Genomic DNA, 26,980 nt, shown 5'->3' on the forward strand with positions numbered 1-26,980 from the left:
AAAACTGAATTCCAGTTGTTTATTGCTTTCTTGATTCAAAAAATGATACCAATAAGGTAAAAAATCCAGTTTTGGAATAGTTGGATTACTTGAAAGGACACCATGGAGATCAGAGAATGGCGAAGTTTATTTTCTCTTCTGAGAGCTTAAATTGACAGATGCTTTTCTATATTATAGCCATGTAGGCATGGCTACTCCAGAAAAATGCAAATTTATTAATAAGCAAAAACCAGCATTATTTGGCTCTTCCAGTATTATAGCCAGAAATCACTGTTCATAGTTGGAATTGTCTTTCAAAAATTAGTATGGATAATGACTAAAAAGAAAAAAACAAAAAACAACCACAAAGCAGAAATAGGAACATAGAAGGAGATAGAATTTATGTTTAAAGATGCAGTCACACAAATTACTCACCTGCATATTTTAGTTTACTTTTTCTTTTACTGAAATCTCATCTGAGTAATAATTTCTAAGTAAATTCAGTGTCATTGTTCACCATTTAATGTTGAGTAGAAAGAACCCAATTGTGTCTTAGTAAGCACTTAAGGGAAACTGCTTTCAAGGTGGCAATATTTGAGGAATATGTTTGAGGATTACAGTCAGAGAGTGGCAGTTGTTAAAAGAGTATAGCAGGGAGTACTGACTAACCTACACAACAGCTGTATTTTTTCCTGTTTCCTTTCAGTCCAGCACTGTACAAGCAGCAGGCCAACCCTCTCCACAAACTGGGTGTGTTTTATGTGTGGTGTTTCTTGCCATAATTTCGTATTCTAGATAACTGTTAACAACTTTCTGAAACTATTTTCAGCTTTAGATCCGGCTAAAGATCCATGTTTGAAGATGAAATGTAGTCGCCATAAAGTCTGTGTTGCACAGGATCCACAAACTGCAGTTTGCATTAGTCATCGAAGGCTTACACACAGGTAAATACCTTCCTATAGACATTTTTGTAGTGTTTGTGACTGACTTGTAAACCATAAATCCATTATAATTAGTTTAATTACTTAACAACATGTGAGCAGAGTAGAAGTGGATTTTAGAAGTCATTATGTATATGTAATTTGATCATACTGTTTACTACTTGATTTCTTTTGACTAGGATATTAGAAAAATATACATATTTTAAATATTGCAAGTGTCAGTACAAATGCATTTAGGAAAATACCCACTGTGTCAGTACCAAATGAATAAAATTACTGTGATAGTATCCTACTGCTGTACATTATTTGATATCATCACTTCTTATATGAAACTAGAGAACTCAAAACTACCTGCTGAAGTGTAGGCAACAGCCTGATACAGGGTAAGTTGTTTGAGATTAGTGGAAGTTATTTTCCTTTCTTCTTTTTCTCTTCTTCTGTGCATTCTTATTTTCTTTGCATGCTGGACTGGTTAAATGTAAGGAGAAAATATATAAATAATGTGTTATCTGAGGCAGAAATATGAATATGTAGGACCTGAACCATACACTCAGTTGAGTCGTGACTGTTGCGTGCTAAGGAGATGGAGTCAAATTGCATTTTTGACTTGATTGTTCTTTTTTTTCACACTTCAGAAGGAAGTGTGGGGAAACAGGACACAGTAGAATGGCTAAATTTCAATAAATTGATTTAAATAAGTGTCTGTTAAAGTGCTTTGCTCAGTAGGGGCTGTAAAGAGCTGAGGAAAATAAGACTTCCTTGTGTGTTGGAAAAGGATCAGTTCAAGTACAGTTTTATGAACGATACAAGGAATGTTCTTCTGAGTGTCTAGTTATGTTAAATACATCCATCTGGAGCTTTTCAAACAAGCAAGATAGTACATTGTGAAAGGAAAAGTTTAAACTGTTCTCGATCTGCAGCTGTACTTAACAAAAAAAAACAGTATTTGTGAAGTTACACTGTTTACATTAAGAAATCTCAGTGTAGACCTAGACATTTTAGTTTGATAAGATGATATATATAGTGCAAGAATTATCAACAGACAAAGGTAGGTAGCCTGCTTTCAACTTCCTGTTAAGTGTTGGGGATATATGAGTGTTAACTGTGAAGAGACAACATAATAATTCAAAACTTCTAAGAGGTATTACATGTAATGGAAAATAATGAAAATAATGACATTTTCTAGTTAAGTATACATGCAGTAGGTGATGACTAAATCTCTTTTATATTAGATGAAGATGCATACTCTTCAATTAAGAAAGTTTTTGACATCAGCCTTCACCCCCGTATTATTCCTCCCACAGTTCTTAGTACTTTTTTAGAAAGGTAATATTTTAAAAAACAGAACTTGCCTGAATATAATGCAATCAGTAATGGCAAACTGGAATGGCAGAAACTTGATATTTGTAAAAAGCAGTGTAAATCTAGTCCTGTAAGGTAGATGAAGCAATTTTTTACCTACCTGTGCTGAGCCAGGGCAGGGTTTTCCCAAGTTTAGATCTCCCTATTCCCCCAGATTACCACATACAAGGAGAAATAATTTGCTTTGTGCTTTCTTTCTGAAAATGTTTTTCTTCATGCAGTTTCTGACCTTTTTGTAGCATGGTGGGATTAAAGTAGGAGTATCATAAGCACAAGCAGACGTGTCTGCTGGGTCTCTTTACCATGACTGATTTTCTTTGCCGTACATGTTATTCCTTCACTTGTATCTGCAGTTTGTGTGCTGATTATCAGTAGGGCCGTCTGTTTCTCAGAGTTCCCAAGGCACTGGTGCGCTCTGTGTTGCCTGTCGCGGTGTGCTCGGTGTTACGCGCTTGGCGGGGGCGCGACGCCTCCCCCAGTCCCTGAACCTCCCGTGCAATCGCCGAGGGATCAGCGTAGAAATGCGAGATGGGCCTTGCTTCTCAGTCTGACAATCATTCATTAAACTGTAAGAATGAAAACAAAAGTGTCCATAACTTCAATGTAGAACACAGGCAAGGACCACAAAGGCAGGGCAGTGAATTTTAAGGGACAGGATTGGGTGGGGTTTACAGTGGGGAACCAATAACAAAGGGACTTGGGCGGAACACAAAGCAGGAATTAAAATATTTAAACCACTATGGAGTTACAGGGGAGGGGAACAGTTTAACTAAACCAATGAAGCGTTGAAGGATACAAAAATGACAGGGAAATCTCTGGAAAAATGGGCAGGTATGAGGGAGGACTGACAGCTGGCATTAGACCAATGCTTCGGGGGGCGGGGTACAAAACCAACAATTGAAAATAATAATGTAACAAAAACACACCACAACATGAGTCTTGGTAAAAATTAGATGAGAAAGCATAACTTGACAGTTAATAAAATAACCTATCTACAAGTATCCATTTCTGATATATCATTTGTGTGTAATCTGTTGTGAATAAACATTTACAAAATTTCACCCCAACAGTCCTTCCTTTTTTGCTTTACTTGTGTATGCGCACATGTGGTGTTCATCTAGGATGGAATAATATGAATAATTAAGAAAAGGAAATTGGGGATGTTTTCTGAAAAAAATAGTTGAGCTCTTTTTCATGAATTACTGGGAACTTTTCATAAAGAACTTGCCCGTGGATTTTAATTTGGATATAATTTCTGTATAGATCCATAGAAGTTCCAGAGATTTTTCACAAGACTCTTGCACAGGAAAAGTAGTTTAAAGTATGTGAATTGATACAGTGGCAAAGATGATCCCCAAGAGACTGTCAGGGAAGAGGAAACTTAGCACACTTCCATAATAAATAAAAAGTTTATGGGCACCTGTGGGTACACAGGGAAAGAGGCATGAAGTACAGTTACAGCTGAATAGATTTTTCTGTAGTGTTGTCAAGTTGAAATGCTCTGATTTATACTTGAATTCTCTATTACTAGAAGCAGCATTCCCAAGAAGCCCTATTACCTAGTTCATAAATTTATGTTTATAAATTCTGTTACTTTCTTTAAATAATAGCATAGAGAAGTTGCTAATCAGTGAAGACTGATAATTGTATCAAGTGGAGAAGTCAATTTAGTAATTTCTTTTATTGTTTGTAAGAAATTAATTTACAGAAAAACGCATAGGCATAGACATTGTTATTCAGTCTGTGCTTTCCTAGGTGTTCTTCTCTGTTCAGTGCAATCTCCAAACTACTGTAGCCCAGTTTGGATTACTGAGGGCCCCTCAGCACCACACAGTGAAGCATGGGTGAATATCCCAGCCACCTGCAAGGCTGGTAGTGACTGATATGACAAGGTCCCAACAGGATTAATTAATGTGACGTCACACTTTAGTGAAGATTCTACCTTGTGCTTTCAGCAGTATTAAAATTTCTATTAGCTTGGGGATCTCAGCCCTGTGATCTTGCTGCAGTGTGCTTATATTTGTATGGTTTCAAATCCAGCTACTGTTTCTCACTGTCCTTTTTGTGGGGTTGTGGGTTAGGCAAGCCTATGGTTTTGCTCTTCCTCAGTTTCCATGGCAGCTGAGAGCATGGTCTCCTCTCAAGGCTCATTTCCTTTTCTGGTAGACTGCCAAGATGGCAAGTCCTCTTCTAACACACTCCTGCAGGGCCACAGCACAAGAGCTTCCTTTATGTGCTGTCCTGGAAAGACTTAATAGTATTTGACAAAAAGATGAAATTGGTGTTGTAGATCATTGGTCATGAGAATAGTTGGAAGTACCAGGACTTTGAAGACACAGGGTCATGCTTAAAGGAGCAAGGTTTTTGTTGGTAGCATTTGCATCTCTGCTGGCTTTTACTCTGTTGGAAGCTGTGTTCTGTGTGCTACACACTTAGCTCTACTGTGAAACGCACACATCTCTGCTGTGAAAGAAAGATAACGTACTTGAGGGGAAAATATGCAGGATGTGTATGTAAAGGTAGTTCACATTATTCCTATGTGGATTGCTGTGGAAAGAGAGTATCTGCCAAGACTCGAATGCATCATAAATGGGTCTTTATATGAAGTAATGAAATGCTTTGGAGTATGCCTTATTCAGTTACAAATACAACTTGCATAATATTGAATACAGTATTGGTTGTATTGGTATGTGTTGATGTGAGTGTTATGGTGACAGGCAGAATATTCATCACGCTAGGAATAATCATCTACTGCTTTTAGTTTCCCATCTCTTCACTCTCAGGAGATTTAGTTATTTGCATCTGCAGTACTAACAATCTCTGGCAACTCTGAGTTCACCCCTCTGAGCCTGGGGAAGAGCAAAGAAGTTACGTGAGTGTTCTGCCAGAAGACATTTGGACAGGAATAAAAAGGATGAGTCAGAGGAGAGGGCTGTAGGTAGTAATGGACATTTCATAATGCCTGCAGTGGTATGTGTGCTTTTTGCGTATTTAGCGCAGCAGTGGTAGACAGAAATCCTCAAATCTCCGTGCGCTTCTTGTTGCCACTTTGAGTAAGCAAAGAAAGGATGTGTGCAGATACCATGATACACATGAGCTCATTAAGGCCATGCAAGCTGGTAACTAACCAGGCTCAGAAAACTGGAAAAGTTAGTTCAGTGGTGAACTAACAGGTTCTGATGAATAGTGTGTTAACTTTCTTTTAGATTTCAAAGGGGCAATTATGATATTGACATATACTGTAGTTTTCACTAAGACTGACATTCTGTGAATAATAGGCTGCAGTACTAAACTAAGCAGTGTATAGGTGAAGTTCTAAGCCAGTAGTTTATCTGCAGGTGAAGAGCAGGAAAACTTGAAAAAATGGAGAAGGATTGCTGCCCAGCAGAGAATTTTAATTTATGTGGAACCGTGAACATGGAACAGTGCCTGTGGTTTTAGGAGAATTACTTTTATTGGAATCCTTTTTGTATTCCGTGTTTGTCAAAAATATTTAAACCTAACACTTAAAGGTGAAAGAAGGAAGAGGCGGTGCGGGCTCTTCTTCAGATGTTTCTCTTTGCTTTTATCTCAAATCATCTGCAGGAGATAATTTATAAAGGAGATTAATTAAGTTGAGACCTAGTTATTGTACAGCCCATTCCAAGATTTGACTGCTTACAGCTGGAAACCAGTGAATGAAGACTCTCAACATGATTACTCTAAAAGGTCTGAAAATCGGGAAATTGCAAAACAGTTTTCGGCCAAAAATCATGTTTCAAAAATCAAGTAAATCCCAGTGTCTTTGATATATTAGAACCTAGTGACTAATATTGTTGTACTTACTCGTTGATCCTAGTGCACTCTGATTAAAAACCGGTCTCTTTCTTCTTCCATAAGTAGAGGAAAACTACTATGTAAAATTGATTTGATACATGTAATCAATCAGTGCTTGGAGGCATTATATTATTTAGTGCACTGAAGGTGTGTGCAGTTTTTCTAGGCAGATGTAGATCTGTCCCTTTTATGAATTCCCACAAGACATGATACCCCCTGCCCCCACTGTGAAGGTCCTGCTATGCTCTTGTGATTTTGTTTATGTGAATTGTGCAGATCAACACAAAGGCTCCCTGCTATGGCAGAAATAGATTGCATTTGTCCGTGCTGTAGCATGTGAAGATGGAATAATAATGTTTAAAGACCTGACAGCACTTATTGTGTAGTGATATCAAACTCCCTATTTCTTTGAGTTTTTACCTTCTCCAATTATTTATCCTTAGGTTTCAGAGTAGGAAGCAGTAGTAACTGGTTTCCAGTAAAGCCACAGATTCACCCCATTTTATTAAATAAAGGTTAAGGTAGGAATGACAACTTTTTCATGGTAAAAACATTTCAGTTACAGATGTTGATCAACTGGAAAATAGTAAGAGTTCACCAGTTATGAATAGAGAGTCAAATTTCTCTAAGTTAAAAGTAAGAAATGAAAAGTTATAGCAGCTCTTTTTCTGGTAGAGCTCCACAAGGCAGATTCCGGAGAAGTGTGCAGACTGGACACCTATAAGGTGCAGAGCTGGTAGTGGTGAGCAGTATAGAAGGCCTAATGATAGAGAATTCACTCTCTAAGAATTAGTGACTCTTCAGAGGTCTGTGAAATGAAGATAAATTTGGTGACAATGGTTCCCTGCCCCAAGCCTATGTGGAGTAGGACTCAAATTTAGGGATTAATAAAAATTCTGTAATATTTCTGCCTATGGGTGCAGTCTTCAAGTTACAACAGTTTTACTATCAAGGAGTATTAAAGAGTGTCACTTTATTACAGACTCACAGAAGCTGGTAGTGGTAAAGATGTTGCATCGCCTAATCCTGTTTATGAAGGTAGAGTAGTAGAATAGCTTCATAGATTTTGTAGTGGCATTTTATCTTGTTACAGCTTCCTTCAGGGTTTTGGTTTAAATGACATTTTGAGGTGCTCATTTGATTCAAGTCATTGGTCATCTAGACCACTTTCTTGCCTTGGACTCTGTCCTCTTCCAGTTTTCTGAAGAATGTGTAAAATCAGTCTGAATACATTTTATATGAGGAAGATTATCAGAAGATCTTCCCTGTATTTGATCACCTTAGTATTTTAACTTGAGGAAAATGTTCCATCTCAGCTTGGAAGTGATGAGTGGTTGGCCTTGGAGCATGATGTGGATTAGCCTGGATGATGTCACAGAAGCTCAGAGTAACACTGTGAAAGAAAGCCAGAACCCCTTCTGTTTCTATTCATGTGGGTACTGTATGACCGAGATTATGCTCCCAAGCAGAAAAAGTGAAGTCAAATTTGTGAAGGGCTTATTTATGCCTTTATGTGAGAAAAAATCACACACATATATAGTACATGCATATGTGCACATACATATATAGGAATGAATAAGTACACATACATTCTTTTTGTTCATATTGTATGCATACATGTACCCCAGATTTCCAAAACATCATACTTATGAACCTGAGGTATTTTGCTATCTCCCCTCCTTTGCAACAAAGGAAAGAGAGGATTTAATTTAGACTTGTTACGACTAAATTTCTGATTAAAAAAAAAGGATGTAATTGTAAATCTGTAGTTGTATTTGTTTTCAAAACTGTAGTCTGAGCAGTTTTGAAAGCAAATCTGTTAGAGCTGATACGGTTAGAAAAAGAGGAAAAGAAGCAGAGAAGAAGGAGCAGTATAGCTTTGTAGCTTTCCTGTCATTTTAGGTGCTGCAATGTTTTATTATTTAAAAAAACAACAAAACAAACAAGCTTTCAAAAAACTGAAGGAAAACAAAGGACTTGCTTTGGGCAAATTTCGTGAAAGTTGCAAACACCGCTATTGAGGATGTCATCATTTCACATTATAATGCTGCTGAAGAAGGCCAGCTGGTGCAGTTAAGTCCCTTATTGGAAATTTTAGTCTGATTCATTACTGTGATTTGTAGTTGTACACAGAAACACTTAATCATTCTTATCCTCCAAGCTCTATTGAATCTACTGAAGGCTTTCTGGTTCTTTGCATAATTTGTGCTGCCAGTCTGCCAGCTTGGCAGTGTTTCAAGCTTGTTGCATTATCTGTGTTTGTTTGCACAGGAAGTGATGCTGCATGTAGGCTGAATTTACAGTAATTCTTTTGTAATAGGCTAATGAGCAACACTACTTCATTCACAATTCTAACATTATATAGCTTTGATTAGACCAATTGTTGTGTAACTATGCCATTGTGATCATACTTGTGCTCTACAAAGTACTGAAAAGGAAATTTGCTTAGCCGTAGCTTCATTGAATTTGCTGAGAAAATAATTTGGATTTTTATGTGATTAAGAGAGGTGAAAATCTGGGTACGTTAGAGATTTTTATATGCTATGCAATTTAATTTATTAAAGTGAGAAAATGAAGCTTCTTTTTTTAACTCTTCATTTCATTGCACTGGGGAGGAAAGGAGGCGATTGACACCGTGCATCATACATTCTGCATGTGCTGTGAAGGCCTGTTAATTTCTTGGTGAGCTTGGGTTCCCTCCATTCATGTTTGTGGGAGTTATGGGAACACAGCTGGAGGAAAACGGGATCCTCTCATGGAATTCCTTCTTTCTCTGTATGGAGCTTTTGCTAACACTAGTGGAAGAGTTCTGTGTTGATGCATTGTGTATTGCAGTATCAGTGTTTTCTGTATCAGCCTTTCTATTTATTAAGGTTGTTACTAAGCCATACAGTATTTGTAATTCTTGCTGTCCAGCATCAAAACTCAAAAATTGCTATCCTTATAGAAGAAAAAAACCCCTTATCCCTGGCCTTCTCAAACAGTGTCTGTAAAAATCGAAAATATTAATTTTCTAATGCTTGGGGTTTTTTTGGTTTGTTTCTTTTTTTGTTTGTTTTTTGTTTGTTTTTTTTTAGTATGTAAAACAGATTTTAAATAAAAGAGACCAAAACAGAGCCTTTGTATTCTATTTGTTAGCAGAACAGGAGCTGTCCAATATACTTTCCCCATTCATAAATCCATGATAGGCTTTTTTCAAAAAAAAATGTGGAGCTCTATGCAAGACTAAATCATATGGATTTCAGTTAATTTCGTTAAGTCCTGAGTCTGCTCATGTTCTACCTGCTCCACAAGAAGCTTGTTCAGATTCTCAGTTGCCTGTAGGAGTGAGAGGGTGCACTGGGTAATCAGTGCATGTGATGATTTTTTTCTTTGATTTTTTTTTTTTTTTTTTTTTTTTGGTCAAGAGAGTTCTACTTAGAAATTCTGCAATGAGGTTATAAATTAGGATTGGATTTTTATTCAGGAGAATGGATTTCAGCTTGCTGTATTTCTTTCGGTCTTGCTGTTGGTGGCTGAAGACACACTCATTTGTACAATCTCCTAAGAAGCAGTGAGTTACAAAACTTCTATTCATAAAGTAGACAGCAGGAAAGAATGTGACTAGGAAATGGGACTATCTAGGAAAGCTTTGCTGGTAGAGTGTAAGTTTTGACTAATCCTAGGGGATGTTAATGTACTGTCCTGTTTGTAAAAAATGGTGTGACAGCTTTTGTTGTGTTGTTTTAAAATGGTCTTTTCCCTTACAGTATTCCTGAGAATCTACTTTAAAAGATGGCATTTAAAAAAAAAATAGATTAGGAAGAATGATGAAGACAGTGCTTTTAAATTACTTCTTCACTCTTAACTATGAAGTTGTGATTGCAGTCTGCAGCGATAACTCACTGTGTACAACTGTAAATGTTGAAATACAAAATTATAAGATTTTTTATTGTTTATTAGAAAAGGTAGGCAAAGTGAATTCAAGAACAGTTCAATGCCCCTTCCTAAAAATATGTGTTAAACTTGTGATATATTTTTATGGTGCTTTAAAAATTAGCTGTCAGAATCAGTTTTCAGTGTACTTTATTAGAAAATATTTTCAATTTTAAAATAGCTGATACAAACATTTGTAATGTAGTTTCTTCATGTCTTAGGGGTTTGTTTTTGTTTTGTTTTTTTTTCAGTATTACTGAAATACTCTGCTACTAGGTAATGGAACACGGTAGAATTTCAGGATGCTTGCATATGAAGGGTTCTTTCACAGGTTTTAATACTTGATTTTGGTTATTGGTTATTATTTGGTTAGTGCTTTTATTACTACCTAGCATCAGTTCTTATGCATTTAATTTTATGTGAAAGTTGTGGTTCATAAGTTGTGTTTATAGGCTCTGAATATATCTGTTGTTTTGCTTATGTACCAGTGGTGGGAAAAGGATAGTGTGTGAAACCAAGTAGCGGTAGTGTTCAGGGAATAGAAATCATTGTACTAATTTCCATTTATGTAAAACAATACATTTAAGGTTTCCAATGTTGAGAAATCCATTAAGTGTAGTAGCTGGAGGTGTTTGTCATCATTGAGTGAAGTATGTGCATATATTGCCACTTTACAGTAAAATGTATTACTGCTTTTGGAACAAATAGTGTACTCAGAATGCTAAAGACGTGTCAGGAGTCTCTTAAATGTTTGTGTTTGTTACATGGTCAATTATATAAGGGGGTTTTGTGTCTGGCAGTATCTTATCTTCAGTTTAAAATCCAATGCCAAACCCCTTTTCACGTGTCCAGATTGTCTGAAATAGGTTTGCTTTGCAGAGTGCTGTAGTCTGTTACAGGAGAAGTATTTTACTTAGGTGTGCGGCTTTTGCCACAGGCTACTATATCTTTTATATTAGATCCTTATTACCTAAAAAAAAAAAAAGAAATATCTTTTTCTTAATGTCAAAATCTACATACTGGGCCACTTACACCACACAAATACTATTTTAAAACACCTATGCATCTTCTCTAGTAATAGTAATAACAATGATAATAATGAAAAATTCTTATAATCACAGTCCAGTCAAAGCTGGATTTAAAGCTTCCTAAATCTGTGGAATCCGCTGCCTTAATTCAGGCACTATCTATTTTGGGTTAATTGTGCATGCACAGACTATCCACATGATGTGTGGCGCTGTAGATTCTGTGTCCAGAAATCTAAAAGAAATACTCAGATTCTGTCTAAACAGAACTCCTGAGGGAGGCAAAGAAGAGATTACACCAGAGGAAACCTGAACTCAGAGTAGCTGTGGCTCCAGCGTGTCCTGGTTCAATTCCTTTGAGGGATACTTCTTTCAAATACAGAACTTCAGTGATACATTTGAACATTCAAGCACAGGTACCTGGTACACTTTGGGGTAAAATTTATATAAGCATTTTATAATAATAGAGTGTGTTTTTTTACAAGATTGCAAAAGTGCAAAACATTCAGGATGTATCCTTATTTTATAGACTGTGTTGTCTGAAGTTGCAAATGCAATAGCAACAATGCTTACAGTATATCACTTTCCTAATAGACGTAGACTTGCAATTCCTAGGCTATTCTATAAAGCAATAAAAAGCAAACAAACAAAACTACCCCAAACCAAATAAACAAAATTACACAGAAAAAGAAGCATGAATTCTCTCCTTTGTTCAGAACAGCTTTTCTCCTCTAACTAATGGGGTAGAACTGGTTCGTAGCACCTATGGATCAAGCCATCCAAAATTATCATCTTGGAGGATATGTATTCATCAGTGCTTTTTCACTGTGATTTAAAATTATTTAATTCTTTGTGGTTTTGAGCGTGACTGTGTATGAGACATAATTTGTCTGTTCTGCTTTCTAATTATTATTCATTCTTCCTTAACTGTAGATGATTTTAGTTCTGAGTCTAAAATAACAACTGTTGTAAAATACAACCTTTTAAATCTTAGAAATAATGCCTCTGGGAAAGATGTTTCGTAGAGAAATATACCTACGTGGGCTTTTTCTTTTCAGAGAGTTTCATATGTTTCAACATTTAAGATAATTATTGTAATTTAGGGATTGCTTCATTTCTTGATCAGCTGAAGATCTGGGCATGTAAATGTTTCTGAAAACATTTGCACATCTTGAAAAATGCATTCCTCTTACCTTTGCCTTCACTATTTGCACATTAATTGTCAGTGAATGTTTGTAGTACAAAGATTTGCATACTTAAAGAAGCTGATTTGAAGTTTTGATCCCTAAATTCAACACAAATTATGTTCCAAGCTTTTTCTGTTGGATCTTCCTTCTAAGGATAACTCCAGACATCATCTCCTCTTTAACCCCAAACTCAAGGGGAAGTGCAAGGTAGAAGCAAATAAAAGATTGAGAGGAGATTTAAGCTGGGGAGTAGGATGATAAATTTAAGACTATAGGAGAGTGGTATCCTGAGGTTTTCAATGATTGATTTTGCATATTTGGAGTATGCTACTACACTTTCTAAAAGGTATGAAGGTACAGCCAAGATCTTCTGTATGCTCTTAGCTATCATAAAACAAATGTACATGTTGGGTAGTAGGAGGGGAGGGCTTGCTATTCCCTTACTCATTATTACAGTAACATTTCTAGGGTAACTTCAGCTTTTTTTTGTACACACTTGAAATGTCTAGAAAATTGAATTTCTTTCATATTCTAGATGTATACTCATATCTAGAAGTTATATGACATCATATAGCTATTTACTTCAAAGTACAAATGCTGGAGGTTTTTACCTGCACTGCAATATTTTTGTCACGCTCTAATTCACCTCTCCTATCTTCAAATTGGAAAACAAGGTAATTGCTAATAAAATCAGTAATTGTTTATTCTCTTCTCTCAACTGAGAAGCAGACACAAAGGGTCATTATGAAGAACTTGGAAAACTTATGCAGATGCAGTAGTTATAAAATCAAACAAAACAATGGAAATTTGTAAAGAATGCAGAAGAGGGTAGTCTGTAAATATTAAGAAATAATTTTGAGTGAGGTCTCATTTATTTAATAGTCCTGTTATTTATGTCCACCTTGATAAATGACACATTCCAGAAGGAGAAACACTTCTGTACTGTTAAGAATAGGATCAAAAACCTAAAGAGATGTCTGGATGAAGACCCTGGAATATGGGTGCTTTACTTAGTGCTAACTTTGTAAGAATGACTATGGCAGAATAACTTGTTTCTGTTATCATTGCTCAGTTACTTTAATTTACTCTCAGAATGAAGGAAATGATAGAATACAGGAGGCAGCAGATTCCAAACAAATTTTAAGAATCTGTTTAATTTTGAAAGACATTACTGCCACAGAGCTCTTGTTCCTCATTAGTTAAAAGGAAGATTGAGAAACGTGTGTGTGAAGAGGTAAAGCAATCTTCTAAGCTAGCATGCAGGTAAGACAGCTGATATTTCTGGCATGTAACAAACCTGTTCTTCACAAGAGAGTTATAAGTTTTGCTTCTGGTCACTTTACTCCTAATTTCCTTTTATATTTCCTTTTACCTGCTTCTTTCCAGCTCTCCAGCTGCTTTCTACAAGAAGATTCTGTATTTGATCAGCAGACTGGATACTCATCCAGTTAGAGACCACAATTTACTGTTTACCAAAGTAATTTAGTTATTGTAAGACAGTTGATTATATATGCCTGAACCTATAAAGACTGCAATAAAAATACAAGTTGAGCTAGATTATGAAGTAGAGAAGGAAAAATGCTGCTGGAAGAAGTACACTGTCTGCTCTCAGGGTTTTTAAAAAAAAAATCCTTATTGTCTGCAAACAGATACTTTCCCAGGAAAATTTTGCCCTACAGTGGGAGCAGAAAATAATTTATTTCCATTTGTCATCTCTCAATAGATTATTTTTTCCTTTTTCCATGCCACCACAGCATTTTTATCACTCTTACTGCATTGCGATTTTACGATTTCCAAGCTGAATTTGTTGTTGGTCTTCTAAGCAAAGTATTTGGAAGCATGTTCAGCCGTGAGGCTGAGTGGTGAATTGTTTGTTTTGCAGAGTCATGACTTTGAAGATGAAACTGGGCAGCTAAATCAGGATCAATATTGTGTTATGGTATGCAGAGCACTAGGGGTGTCCAGCTGAGGCACCACCAAGGGCCCCGGTTGTATGAAAATGTAGACCCTTTGGAGTAATGAAGCAGAGGAAAAGGTGAAGTCTTAAGTATCTGATTTTTCAGTTATTCTGAATGGTTTTTGAAATACTAAGAGAATTTTCCAAATTTTAACGCCTTCATTTTGCAGAATGAAGATGTTAAACTGCAGAGCCCTAAAAGCTGAACTGCAATTCCCTTTGTGTTACCATCCCAGAAATATTGATTATTGATGTTTTACCTTTTGTAATGTGCTTTTGTTTTATTTAAGAACTTCTCTTTTAGCATTTTTGTTGTAGTTTTATTTACTGTTTTTCTCTCTCTTAAATAACACTTTTCCATTTTTCTATATTACTTTTCTTCATCACAGTAGTTTGTGCTTTCACTCAGCATGGCTTATTATTATTATACCTATTATGCAGTCATATCCAGTGAGAGATGCTTTATGGTGGCTTGAAAGAAATAGATTATGTATTACCTTGTAGGTACCATTTTATGGGACCCACATTAGAGTAACTGAGGAAGGAAGAAAGAAAAAATAAGGAAGAGTATATACTGCTGATGTTTATGAACATTAATAGAAAAGGAAAATATATTAAGATTGGAAAATTACTGAATTCCTAATGGCACAAAAATAAGTTATATCCATTTTTTTGCCTATCAGATTATTTTATGGAATCAAGTTTTCTTTTCCTTACAGACATAAGGGAAAATATAATGCAAACATAAATAAAAAAGAGAACTTTTGTCATGCTAGGCTAAATAATGTGAAATAACATTACAGCAGTTGGTAAAACCACTTTGGCAGTATTATTGACAATTTTTTTTCATTGATATTCTGGCACACATATTTCATTCTGGATATGTCTATTTTGTATTAAATTTCCATCTGTAAAATGATCTATTTATATGTGCGCATTATCAGACTAGAAAACCTCACATTTTAAATCTCTTTGATTTTCTTGCCTTGAGCAATAGCACAAATAATCTATGTTTTAAAAATAATTTCATTTATAGATGGCAATGAAAGTAGCAGTTTTGTTTTAAACTCTTAGGTTTATTTTCAATACAGCAATAACTGTACTTATCTCTGTGGGTTTCATATGTCTGTGACAAAGGCAGATTAATAAGTAAAACAAACTGTACGTTATTTAAAATTTGAATATTTTCAAGCTATAAAAATCATCACTTGCAATATATAAAAAAAGATAAGTTGCTTCCTAATTGAGAAGGGAACTTTCTCCTTCAGTGAAAGTCACTGTTGATGATCCTTGGATTTGATCAGAGGTAAAAGGATATTACAAATAAAAATTAGCATATAGGGAACATCAGTATTGTTGCAAAATGTGGTCAAGTTTTGAAGAACAAGGGCAAACACAAGCAATATGCAGCCAAAATGGAGACTGTACAGGTGTTGCTCTTTCTTTTATTATATTTAGCTGGTGCAATGCTTTGTTGAACTGGGTTTTATATTTTATCAGAGTTTTGCCCTCTTGTCCCATGAAGTTTATCTAAGCAGATTTTGATATTCATTCAGTGAATTCCTGCATATTTGCCAGTATGGATGACCACAGTGTACAGACCTGTGGCACAGTTAGTGTTTAATAGAAATGGTACTTGCTGATGGTTGGGATTTACTCTGTCATGCATGGATGTCATTACCTAGGCAGGCTCTGCCCTGAGCTAACTGTCAGATTTGAGGATAAGCACTCCCAAACTAAACTTAGCCTTCAGTAGTAAGCAAGGAGAAAAAGAAAAAGTTTTATGTTCTTTCAATATAAAAGAATATCACTATAGTAAGTTATTATACTGCAGCAGATGGTCCTCCATGGCTAATTGTTTGACAACCCATTTTTGCTCTTTTATCATCTTACTATGCACTTGTTGCTATACATTTTATCTAAGCAGACCTCTATATGATAAAAGCTTGTCAGCTTTATCTTCCCATTTTCTGATGTTATCAGACATAATTCATAAACTCAGAAGACATGCTGGCAGAAAAGATAATATCAAGCTGAAAAGCCTTTCTGTCTCTTTTTTGTTTGTTTTTTTCTCCTTTCCTCTGCCTCTGCAGGAGTGAGAAAATTGGTGCTGATAGGTGCTCTTCCATCTCTCTAAGGAGCACTTGGAAGATTACAGTACAGTAAGCTGACAGTTGTCTATATGGTCTAAAGGAATTCTCTCTTTCAGAGACATGCCATAGCTATTAACCAGTGCCAGAATACAGAACTTTTATGAGGTACTGATTCACAGACATAGATATTTATCTTAAAAACTCATGAACTGTAAAACAGCGCTCTTTTAGCACCTGGTTAACACCACCATCTAAAAACATCACAGCCTTTGTCAGAAGTGACCTAGACTAACCATGATAGCAAAACTAGTTTGAGATAATAGTTATCACAGCACACATTATCTTGAGATAATGTGTGCTGTGTCTTACAATCTGTAACCACAGACATGTTATTATTTTTATGCTTTTGAAATTATTTTGGCTGTAGAATTAAGGGAAAAAATCCTTGCACACTAGAATTATCAAGACAGCTGGCCTATTTCAAGCCTTGTTCATAGAATGGTTTGGGTTGGAAGGAATGTTAGAATAAAGTAAAACCCCCCTGCAAGGGACACCTTCCATTAGACCAGGTTTCTTAATGCCCCATCCAGCCTGGCCTTGAACACTTCCAGGGAAAGGCCATCCACAACTTCTCTGGGCAGCCTGTTCCACTGCCTCACCACCCTCTTACTGAGGAATTTCTTTTTGTATCTGATCTAAACCTAACTTCTTTCAGTGTAAAGACATTACCTCTTGTCCTATTCCTACGTGTCCCTGTATTGCTCCACAGCACCAGGCATAAGATACTACATAAAGAGGTCTCTTATGTCTGTTATGTGGTTTTCTTGTTCAGCAGAATTATTCTTGATTTAGATAGAGTATGCGTCCCGTTTAAAGTTGTTTAATGTAAATGAGTGCACAGGGTAGGTAGAATCATATTACCTGGTTTCTGTAATATAGCAGTTTAAAGTAAAAATATACCAATTCTACTGTTTATGGAAATGAATTGTGGTACTTCTGGAGGAGGGGAGAACAATAAATTAAACTGGCAGTTTTAAGAAGCTGAACTGTAGATGGTGGATGCAGCATCAACCACACAGATGGACACACTGATGAGTGGAGTTAGGTACTGTACAATAAGAGCTGAAGCAGGGGTTGGGGAGCAGGGAAGTATCACTCACTCCAAAGCTGTGCAAAAGAGCAAAGAACATTTGTTAAAATGGATGGCTGCAAGGTTTTGTGCCATACGGTGAAGCCACCCTGAGTAACTTGTGCAATTAAGGGATATTCAGATCCCTGAACATGAATACTTTGAATATAATCTTTGTCAAAGTAGCTTATTATTTCTCACAGGTCTAATGAAGAGCTCAGAATTGTTAAATTCAATATAGTTACTAATGTCTCTCCTTAAATTTTTCAGTTTTGATTCAAAGTATGTTTCTTTAATTACATTTTATACTGACTCTTCAGAAAGAGAAAAAAAAAAACCCAAACATGTTCTTTTGAAATTGATCAATAACTGATATTTTCTACCTGTAATCCTGCATTAAGAGTTTAGTATAGAGAAGATAAATTTAAGTCATTGACAGAGCAGATATGTGTTGATAATATTAAGGAAAGAAAATGGAAGTCCTTCTTTCAGATATTGATTACTGTGATGCTTGTAAATGGGTTTTTCTTCCTTCTTTTCTGTCTATTTTTAAGCAGACACTGACTAATCCTACATGAGGGAAGAAAGAGCTGTGAGTGTGGGCAGCAGGGGTGCAACTTGCACTTGCCAGGCAATGGGAAAGATAGATTGCATGAGAATCACTCTGCAGGGTTCTGAATCTGATGAGTGCAATATCAATTTATTCTTATAGTGGTGAAAGAACATTTTTGTGGCAGCCAGTGTTTTGAACCAATAGGAAAAGTAGCTATTTTCTAGTGAAAATTGTTCTGTAATTATGTTCAACATAGTCAGTGTTGTAGGAGTAGATGTCCTCATAGAAATATTAATCAAAATATTGTTACTATTTGTCTACTTTGGGTTGTAGAAGTGATTATTAGTTATTTGAATGTTTCATTTATTTCAATTTTGGTTTATGTTTAAATTATTTTTATTCACTCATTTTTTTATAAATCAGAAGCATTAAGGTGCTCTCTAATAAAAACTGTGCCTTTAATTGGACTATCAAATGCAGGGGACAGCATCATATTATGCAAAACAGATTCTGAATTAATATCTTTGAATTCTCTCTCAATAATAGATATACAATCATTGAAAAATTTAAACCATTACCCTGACTTGCAGTTTTGCAATTGCTAAATTTGCTGATACATAGGAACCCTATTTAAGTGATGATAATCAAATTAAATTATTAGACGTTTCTTACTACTTGGGAGTTTTAGATTCCTGTTCGGCAAACTACTAAGAATTTTAGATGTGACACCATAGTCTGGTTATTACACATAGTTTTTAAAATTACATCTATTGACTAAAAAGAACTCTTTGCTGTTTTAAAAAATAAGGTTTCTGCTTTATTAAATAATGTGTAAAAGAAGAGATTACTTTTGCTTCTGTGCTTCTGTTTTATAAAACATTGAAAAATGTCTGCTTTCCTTTGGAACACAAATTGATGTCTTTTTCCAGTAGAACTAATACATAGTGTATATATTTATATTCAAAGAGGTAAACTCTGCAAGGCCGAGTACACACACAAAATCTATATAATGTTCTGTCTTTGCAAAGTAGAAAACCATAGGTTTGAAATGTGTTTAGTAATTCTTTTAGCTTTATAAAATGAAAGCAGTTCTGGGAAAAGGTAATAAATATCTCAAAGAAATTATTAAAGCACTGCCTTATTACAAGGTCAAGCACTTAGATTAGCATAAAAAGCACTTATGAAAGACATTTGCATATCTTGGTGATGAAAGGTGAAGTCTAAGTTCATAAATTAATATACACTATTAAAAACCTTTCTAAAATGATACATAATTGCAAAGTGTGTGTGTGTGTGTGTATGAATTGCAGTTTCTTTTCTAATATGGTTTATATGTTATGTCAACTTAAATGTGTATTAAATTTTTTGAGGCTTCAGTTCTGGAATGACTTAAAATTGTGACCATCCCATGTAGTCACTGAAGCTATTGAAATCTTTGCAACTTTATTTCTATCAGTTTGATTTGTGAAAATTTTAAATATTGATTATTAGTGATATATGTGATGGAATGCATAAGATTTTATAGATTAAAATAAAGCCTTTTTAAAAAAAAATTGTAACACTTAAGTAACTTAGTAAGTTAGTAGATCCTTAGTTTCTTACCATCTGTTGAATGAGTAAAAATGCATATATCCTCTGAAAGGAAAGAAGTAATATTTAGATCAATTCTTATATGAAGTACAGGAAATCCTCTAAAAACTAGAATAAGGAAAAACAGTAGGTGAGTTGATAAGCTTAAAAATTATGAAGTCAGTGGTAATTTTGTTTGATCTCTATGTGAAAACAATATCTAGTAAAAGAAGCATTTTTATAATTTACATGATGATACATTTTCATACAGTATCAAAATAATTCAAAGACCTTTCTCTGTAACTTTACTGTTCTCCAGCTTCCATGTTGGAGGCCAAAATAACTATGCTGAAGAGCCATATTAGACATCCTCTATTAGGTGTATCATTCTGCCATGTGTAAAACACTTGCTTCATCCAAGATTTCCTTCCAGCTTATGCTTAATTTGTGAAGCTATTGTTGTAATCTTTGCTTTCTGAATCACTTTATTCAAGTAGTTTTTACAGTGCATAAAGGCTCTGTAAGCAGGATACATGCTACCTGAAAGTATAAAATTGTTTATTGGCCACTGGGCACAATATTTAGCTGGCACTAATTTGCTTTTAGACTGCACTGACAATGCTCTCCACCTCTTTCCAGATACTCAGTGGGTCTTTGCTGGCCACACAGTTAAAGTATAACATGTATAGCATCCCATGGCTCATTGAAATGGACTGATCCTCAGTGTTGTTTAGACTTCTGTCTCTGTTTTTGCTTTTATAAATTTTCATATTTGTGACTTGTTTTCCCTCCACTCCTGACTGACCTTGTTCAACAATCTTAGTTCTGTCTGCAGTTATACCTCTCTTACATTGCATGGTTCCACACTGCTTAATTTCTGACAATTCTTCCTCATAATTGAGTAGTTTCCTTAGTGTGTGCCAAGGTTATTCATCCATGCCCTAATAAAACCTCACTCCTTAGGAGGAGGGAAGGCTAACTCACTCAGCTGTGGGTTAACTGGGAAATGGATGCCATTTTTCCCTATTCTCATGGTCTGAACTGCAAATACTTGTGGGCTGATGGAGTGTGCTTTGCTGCTTCATTGACCAGCATGCCTAGACTTTAGAGACAGTGAGAATATGGTTTATGCTCAACTCTTACCTTTAGTGGGTGAGTCTAAAGTTTTGACAGTCTGTAGCTCAGGATTTCCAAGTGGGATTTGTAATGTAGGTAGGAATAAAAGGCAAAACATTCACAGAAGTCATACTGCAAATGAAAATGTGTGGTAAAAATGGTAAATACTAATTTGTTTAATAGTTTTATTATCTAGGTATTGTTTATGCAAATGCGCCTCACTTGTTTCTCTTGAAGTAATTTTATTGATCTGCTAATTTAAACAGATATTGTGATAGAGTTATTACAGATATTAAGTTGACACTAAACTTGCACCTTTGTCTTTAGAAAAATCTAAGTGCATGGTTTCTGTGACAGAAAATGAGGTCTGTTATATACAGGATTGCTTTCCACATCTCTGGCATTTGCTAAGCAAAATCTGCTTCAACTATATGTATGTGATCATTTCTAGTAAAATATAGGGTGCCATCCAGAGGGTTCTGGACAAACTCCAGAAGTGTGCCCATGGGAATCTCAGCAGCCCTTCCCAGAAGGATTTGGGGATGCTGTACATGAGCTGGCAACGTGCACTCACAGCCCAGAAGTCCAGCTATATCCTGAGCTGCATCCAAAGCAGCATGGCCAGTGGTTGAGGGAGGTGATTCTGTTCCTCCACTCCATTCTTGTTAGACCCCACATGGAGTGCTGTATCCAGTGTGGGGCTTCCAACATAAAAAGGATGTGGATGGGATGGAGCAGATTCAGAGGAGGGCTGCAAAGATACTCAGAGGGCTGGGGCACCTCTCCAGTAGAGACAGGCTGAGAGAGGTTGTTCAGCCCAGAGAAGAGAAGGCTGTGCAGAGACCTTGTAGTACCCCCTAGAACGGGACCTGCAAGGGGTCTGGAGAGGGACTTTCTGCAAGGGCATTTAGTGATGGACTGAAAAATAGTAGGTTTAGATGATATGCTGGCAAAGAATTCTTCACTGTGAGGGTAATGGGGCACTGGAAAGGGTTGCCCAGAGCAGTTGTGGATATCTCATCCCTGGCAATGTTCAAGGCCAGGCTGGATGGGGCTCTGAGCAACCTGGTGTAAGATAAGGTATCCCTGCCATGGCAGCGGGATTGGAATCAAATTTTCTTTAAGGTTCCTTCAAACCTAAAATGTTCTATGATCCTATGATTTCTGTGTTGGGGTGCAGTCTTTGTTTTTTTGTCTTATGAAAATAGTACACTTGCGAACTCATTCAGTCTACATTAAGATTAATTATGAATAAATACAAATGTCTTACCAACAATGTTAATCTGTAAATTCCTAAAATTGTTAAAATATATTTTATTTTGATTTCCACATTAATATTACTAATTTTTGTTCTGTTTATCTCAGTTTAATTCAGTTGTTGGTGGTTTATTCAGATGGATTTTTCTTCTATTTTTTAGAAGTAGTGCAAAGTAAAGAAACAAGTGAAAATAATATACTCAGAAAGACTGGCAGTAATGAATTTAAAGGTTTTTGACATTTGAAAGAAAAGTCTTAGCAATATATTAACAATTATGGTTTTCTTCCAAGAGGCTTCTACATGAAAAGGCAGCTTTGAAGGAAATTCAGGCAACTCTAAAGAAAGCAATTTAGATTTTATGATACAAGTAGTTTTTCTGATTATGTTAATCTTACACAACCTGATTGTGTCCTCCAAAGGCCATGGCAAAACATAATCAGGCAGACTTTCTAAATTGGAATAACTCTAAAATCTCCTGAAGATGCAAATGTAGTTATCAGAGAAGAATTACAAGAGTTCTTTCAAAGATTAATTTTTAGTAACTCACACTTTTTTCAACCAGTTTTGAAAAAATGTGTTTGAAGATTATCAAATCTAGCTATTAAATGCCATTTTTCAATTGAATTGGACACTTATGCATTATATAGATATTATTAAATAAATCATGTTGCCAAAGAGTTGTTCAAAGATAAATTTTAAATTGATTACATTAAGTATTCTCAAAGTATTTGCAGGCACAATTTGTGTATACAGGAAGGTAAGTTTGTGTCTGCAAACAGGTACATAGGCTAGACTAATTGGGCAGATTGGCTAATTATCTAGGCAGGCATGCACAGTTTGGTGTATGCAAATTAATGCAATCAGAAGCATTGCTCATAAATTAGGCCCATATATTTAATTTTATCCTTTAGGTGTCAACAATATCAGATAAGGTGGAGATTGCCTTCAGTAACAGTTATTTTATTATGAGACAGGTACCAAAGCCTTTTCAGGAAATTTTTGATGGAAGAGGTATCTTATGACATCATATCATCAATGTGATGATTAGTGCAAGAACATTTATAGTGATTGCAGTAGAATCACAAAATTCAATGACAAAATGTTATTAGCCGCAAGTTGCAGTGATCTGGATCATCTTCTTGCATATTGAATTATAATAAATAAAAGGAAGAAACAAGTGATTTATTAAAGTGAAATAACTGCCTTGTTTGCTATTTTTTTCCATGTCTTAATATTTTAAAATTTAAATATATATTGCTTTATCTACATATCTCACATAAATAATAACCAATTATATGTTTTATAGCTTTGTACCTATTTCAGGATATTGACATATATCAATGATCATATCCCAAGATAATTTTTATCATCACAGTAGTTTCTTAGTTATTTCTGTGTCAGTAATTTGTAGGTCATTGCCTAGCTGTAAAAAACATAACACTAACACCTGGTTGCAAAGAAATAGTCAACAGAAACAAATCTGATGTAGCTAAATAATGGTGAAAGGAAAAGTTTGAATACATAAGTAAAGTGCATTATTCAGGTGTTTTATGAAATGCACCTATCTACCATAACTAGCATTGAAAATATTTTTAATTGACTTTTCATATTTACCTGTCAGTGGCTGACAATCAAAAATAGCTGTTCAGTAGCTTTGGTAATACAGTGCACTTTCAGCATCATTGTACCAAAGCTTTACATAGATATCCATACAAACCATTTCCATGACCTGGTGTCTGGATTGATACCTTAAAAGTATCATTTTTTGTAATTTCTTCATTATAGTGCCTTTCATTGCAGTTTTGGAAAAATACAGATCTATCTCTTTTTTACTAAAATGTAATTAGTTATAGAGAAGCCAGTTTTGGTAACAGTGATCTGCTGAAGGTCTTGGAGGAGTTCTGTGTAAAAGAGGAAATTTGACACTCTTCAGCTTAAGTGAGTGCCCTGGGACAGTTTTCATTTAAAAGCCTAACAAAGCAGAGGTTAGTTGAGGAAGGTAATTTCTCTGACTATATCAAATATTTTCTGTTTTCTTCATACCTCTCTGCTCATGACAGAACTGCAGTTTCTGTGTTCTGAGCTTGTTCTAGTTGCATTGTCCTTGTGATCCTGTCTGAGATGCCTCTTTTCCTTCAGGTGATTTTATTTCTCTTCATCTAAATGGAGGGTTTTTCCCTTTCTCTGCCTTTCTTTGTCTTCATCAAGAGCATACACAAGTGTGTATATACACTAAAACACTAAGCACCACTAGTCCTTTCTTTGATTTATTTTAGGCATCTACACCAAGTCCCCTTGTGTGCCACACAAATTCTGCTTCCAGTTTGTTTTTTGTTGATGTCAATGAGGTTCTCTCTATTGATGTCTGGAACTTCTGCAATTTATTTGTACAGCATTTTAAAGTTACTGTATCTCTGATAAACAGAAATTGCATCAGGTTGATAGTTGGGATGCTTGTCCTGTCAGTAGCCTCAGGCTACTGGGGCACTTCTGGATAATTGTGAGCTATAAAAGTAACAAGAAGTTAGAGAAAGATGCAGCCGTCTGTATAATCTAATGATGCTGGAACTCATGTGAGTGACTGGAATGCTTTCAGTCAAGTGAAAGGAACAGCAATAGTCTAATTATTACTATATATTGTACATAATCAAAGACACAGTTTATCTTTTTTTTTGGCTATAATAGAAACAAGATGATTTTTGCTTTGTCTTCAAATTGTGCAACTCATCAGAAAGGATTGTTACTTGTTAATTAAGGTGGTATGTTCAAATTGCTTCCTTTTTAGTGCTTCCTGGTGGACATAAAAACTTCCTGTATTGATATTTTATTATCCATTATGCTACATAGAACTAAAGCTATTTTTGGCTTTTTCAGTAGTAACTGACACTTTCTGTATGCAGCATCTCAGCTTCCTGTTTACACTGTAAAAAATCTGTGCAGTTAAAAATTTCATTACACAACATAACTTGAATGCAAACTTCTATAATTCTGTGATTGCTGTGATTTTTCCCCCTTTTTTCTAAAAGACCACATTTATAGCTAAAATTATTCACATAAACATTAGCATGACTTGGAAATGGGCTTTTGTTTTTTGTCATCACCAGTTTACTCTTAGGTGTATGCTTTTAGCCTTTTACTCTGCTCATTATAAAACCAGAGGATGAGGAGTTTATTTTCTCATGTTTCTTTTTATTACTCCAGACAAGGTCTTCTCAAACAATGATTCATTACTAGCAAAATAGTTATTGATTATCTGTAGGCGAAAGAGTTCTCTGAGAGTTCTGCTCCATGAAAGAATGTTTGATTTGAGATTATATGTTTGAACATTTGTGTGTGTTCTGATAAGTAATTGCTGTATTCTCAGTAGCATTAAGACCCAAAAAAACCAAACCCAGTATAAAAATCATGCACTATATGCCCTATTGTTTATTTTTTTATTTATATGCAAGAAGTAACTTCATGTAACTTCATTTTTATGTCATAAAGGAGCTGTTTCATGATACAATGGCTGCTAAATGCTTTCATAGTAGAAAAAAATACTGGAAAAATTAATGAATAATAATTAATTGAAAGCTACAGAGAAAAAGCATGTCAGTCTGAAGATGGCTGTATATCACAAAAAAGCTATAAAATATTGTGAAGAAGCATCAGTAACTTATTTTAAACTTTTATTCTGACTCAGCATAGCCTTCTTCTAAGTTGAAATAATCCATCTAGCTCTGTATATGTTTATATGAAGATATACATATATGATTGTGTAGATTGATTCTGTGCTCCAGTGGATTAATTTGTTTTTCTCCCTTTAGACTATATATTGAGTTCTGACTGAATTTTGCAAACTGTAGACAGTGAAAGACAGTGTTCAAAGTGGGACAAATAGTTGGACCACCTCCCTGTTACTACAGAAGTATTTATCATCCAGATCTCTAAAACCTAGATGTTGCCTCATAAAATATCAGTATTTAGTTCTGAATATAGTTCTATTCATACTGTTCAATAACAAAATAAGTAAATGCCATGTAATTCCAACATCTTTCACTGATCAATAAGTGTAACAGTCCCCAAAGCATCATCTTAATAATTTTTTTCTACTCATGTCTTAGAAAGTGAAATAATATGCAAGAATCAAGTATCACTACAGTGAGTAAGGTACAAAGGTGAAGAAGTTATGCCAAAGACATTGACAGCCCTTTAAGTAAAAGAAAACTTTATGGTTCAAATTGTGTATGGCTTACTGTTTGTAAAGGCTCATTAAAATACCCTGAATATGTTCTATTTTTACTACTGCTTATCAGAATTACATACTTTTTGTTTACTTACAGTATGAAAGAGGCTGGTTTAGGCCATAAACAGTGGAGGGGTGGTCCCATTTCATCAAACTGCAAGCAGTGTCCAGTAGTTTATACCAATCCTGTTTGTGGATCAGATGGTCACACATATTCTTCTCAGGTAAGAATTGAATAAAGAACTAAAGTAATCTTTCATTGTTCCAATCAATTCCAGCTCTTGGAAAATAAAATAATGTATTGTAACACAAACCAATATTTATTTGTTTTGGCTAAAAAATGTATTGCAGAATGCAACCTACAAGAATTCTAGCATTTTGTATGATGTAAAAGCGAAATGGTAGCAAACCCTAAGCAGCATAAACCAGTAAAAGCTGGAGCAGCAGAGTGTAGGAGTGCTCCACAATGTAATGGAGCACATTGAGTGCTCTGCTGTGTGACGACACACCATGGTGGGGTTTGGAGTAAGCAAAAAAGTGTTGGGTGTCCCCAGCTGGGGGTAGAATAGGCATGTTAATTCAGATTTCCCAGCTGAGCATTGAAGGTGTGCTTCAAATTCCAGGCTCATAGACACAGGTATAACATATCCAGAAAAAAAAAGTAATCATGTAAGCAATTGTTGGATAGCTTTCCTTGCAACAGCATGTTACAAGTTTTAAGCTCGTAATCAAATCTTCCTTTTCTAATCTTTACCTTCTTGTCTTTTCTCTCATATCTATTTGAAGATAAAATAATAATTTTTAAATGTTGCTGTCAGTTTACCATGTCTTGTTTGAATTGAATACTTTGTGCTA

General features: G+C 35.3%; 1 protein-coding gene and 1 long non-coding RNA gene across 5 annotated transcripts in view; one reads left to right on the top strand and one right to left on the bottom strand.

Annotated features, from left to right (window-relative positions):
- The window catches only part of SPOCK3 (SPARC (osteonectin), cwcv and kazal like domains proteoglycan 3), a 379,716-nt gene that overhangs the window by 289,530 nt on the left and 63,206 nt on the right, over positions 1-26,980 (top strand). For 3 of the 4 annotated variants that reach the window (XM_072928424.1, XM_041715842.2, XM_072928422.1), the window contains 2 exons: positions 809-923; positions 26,223-26,349. The exons of the other annotated variant lie outside the window; for it this stretch is intronic. In XM_072928424.1, the coding sequence (XP_072784525.1) occupies positions 809-923; positions 26,223-26,349 (242 nt within the window). The remainder of the gene's footprint in view (positions 1-808; positions 924-26,222; positions 26,350-26,980) is intronic. 4 annotated transcript variants of the gene reach the window in all.
- On the bottom strand, positions 6-26,225 carry LOC140683952 (uncharacterized). Its single transcript, XR_012055642.1, has 2 exons — positions 20,670-26,225; positions 6-7,491 (listed from the first exon to the last, which is right to left on the bottom strand). It is a non-coding gene; the product is annotated as an uncharacterized lncRNA (long non-coding RNA).

Source organism: Taeniopygia guttata, chromosome 4 (genome assembly GCF_048771995.1).
Source record: "Taeniopygia guttata chromosome 4, bTaeGut7.mat, whole genome shotgun sequence".
In the NCBI taxonomy this organism is placed as follows: domain Eukaryota; kingdom Metazoa; phylum Chordata; class Aves; order Passeriformes; family Estrildidae; genus Taeniopygia; species Taeniopygia guttata.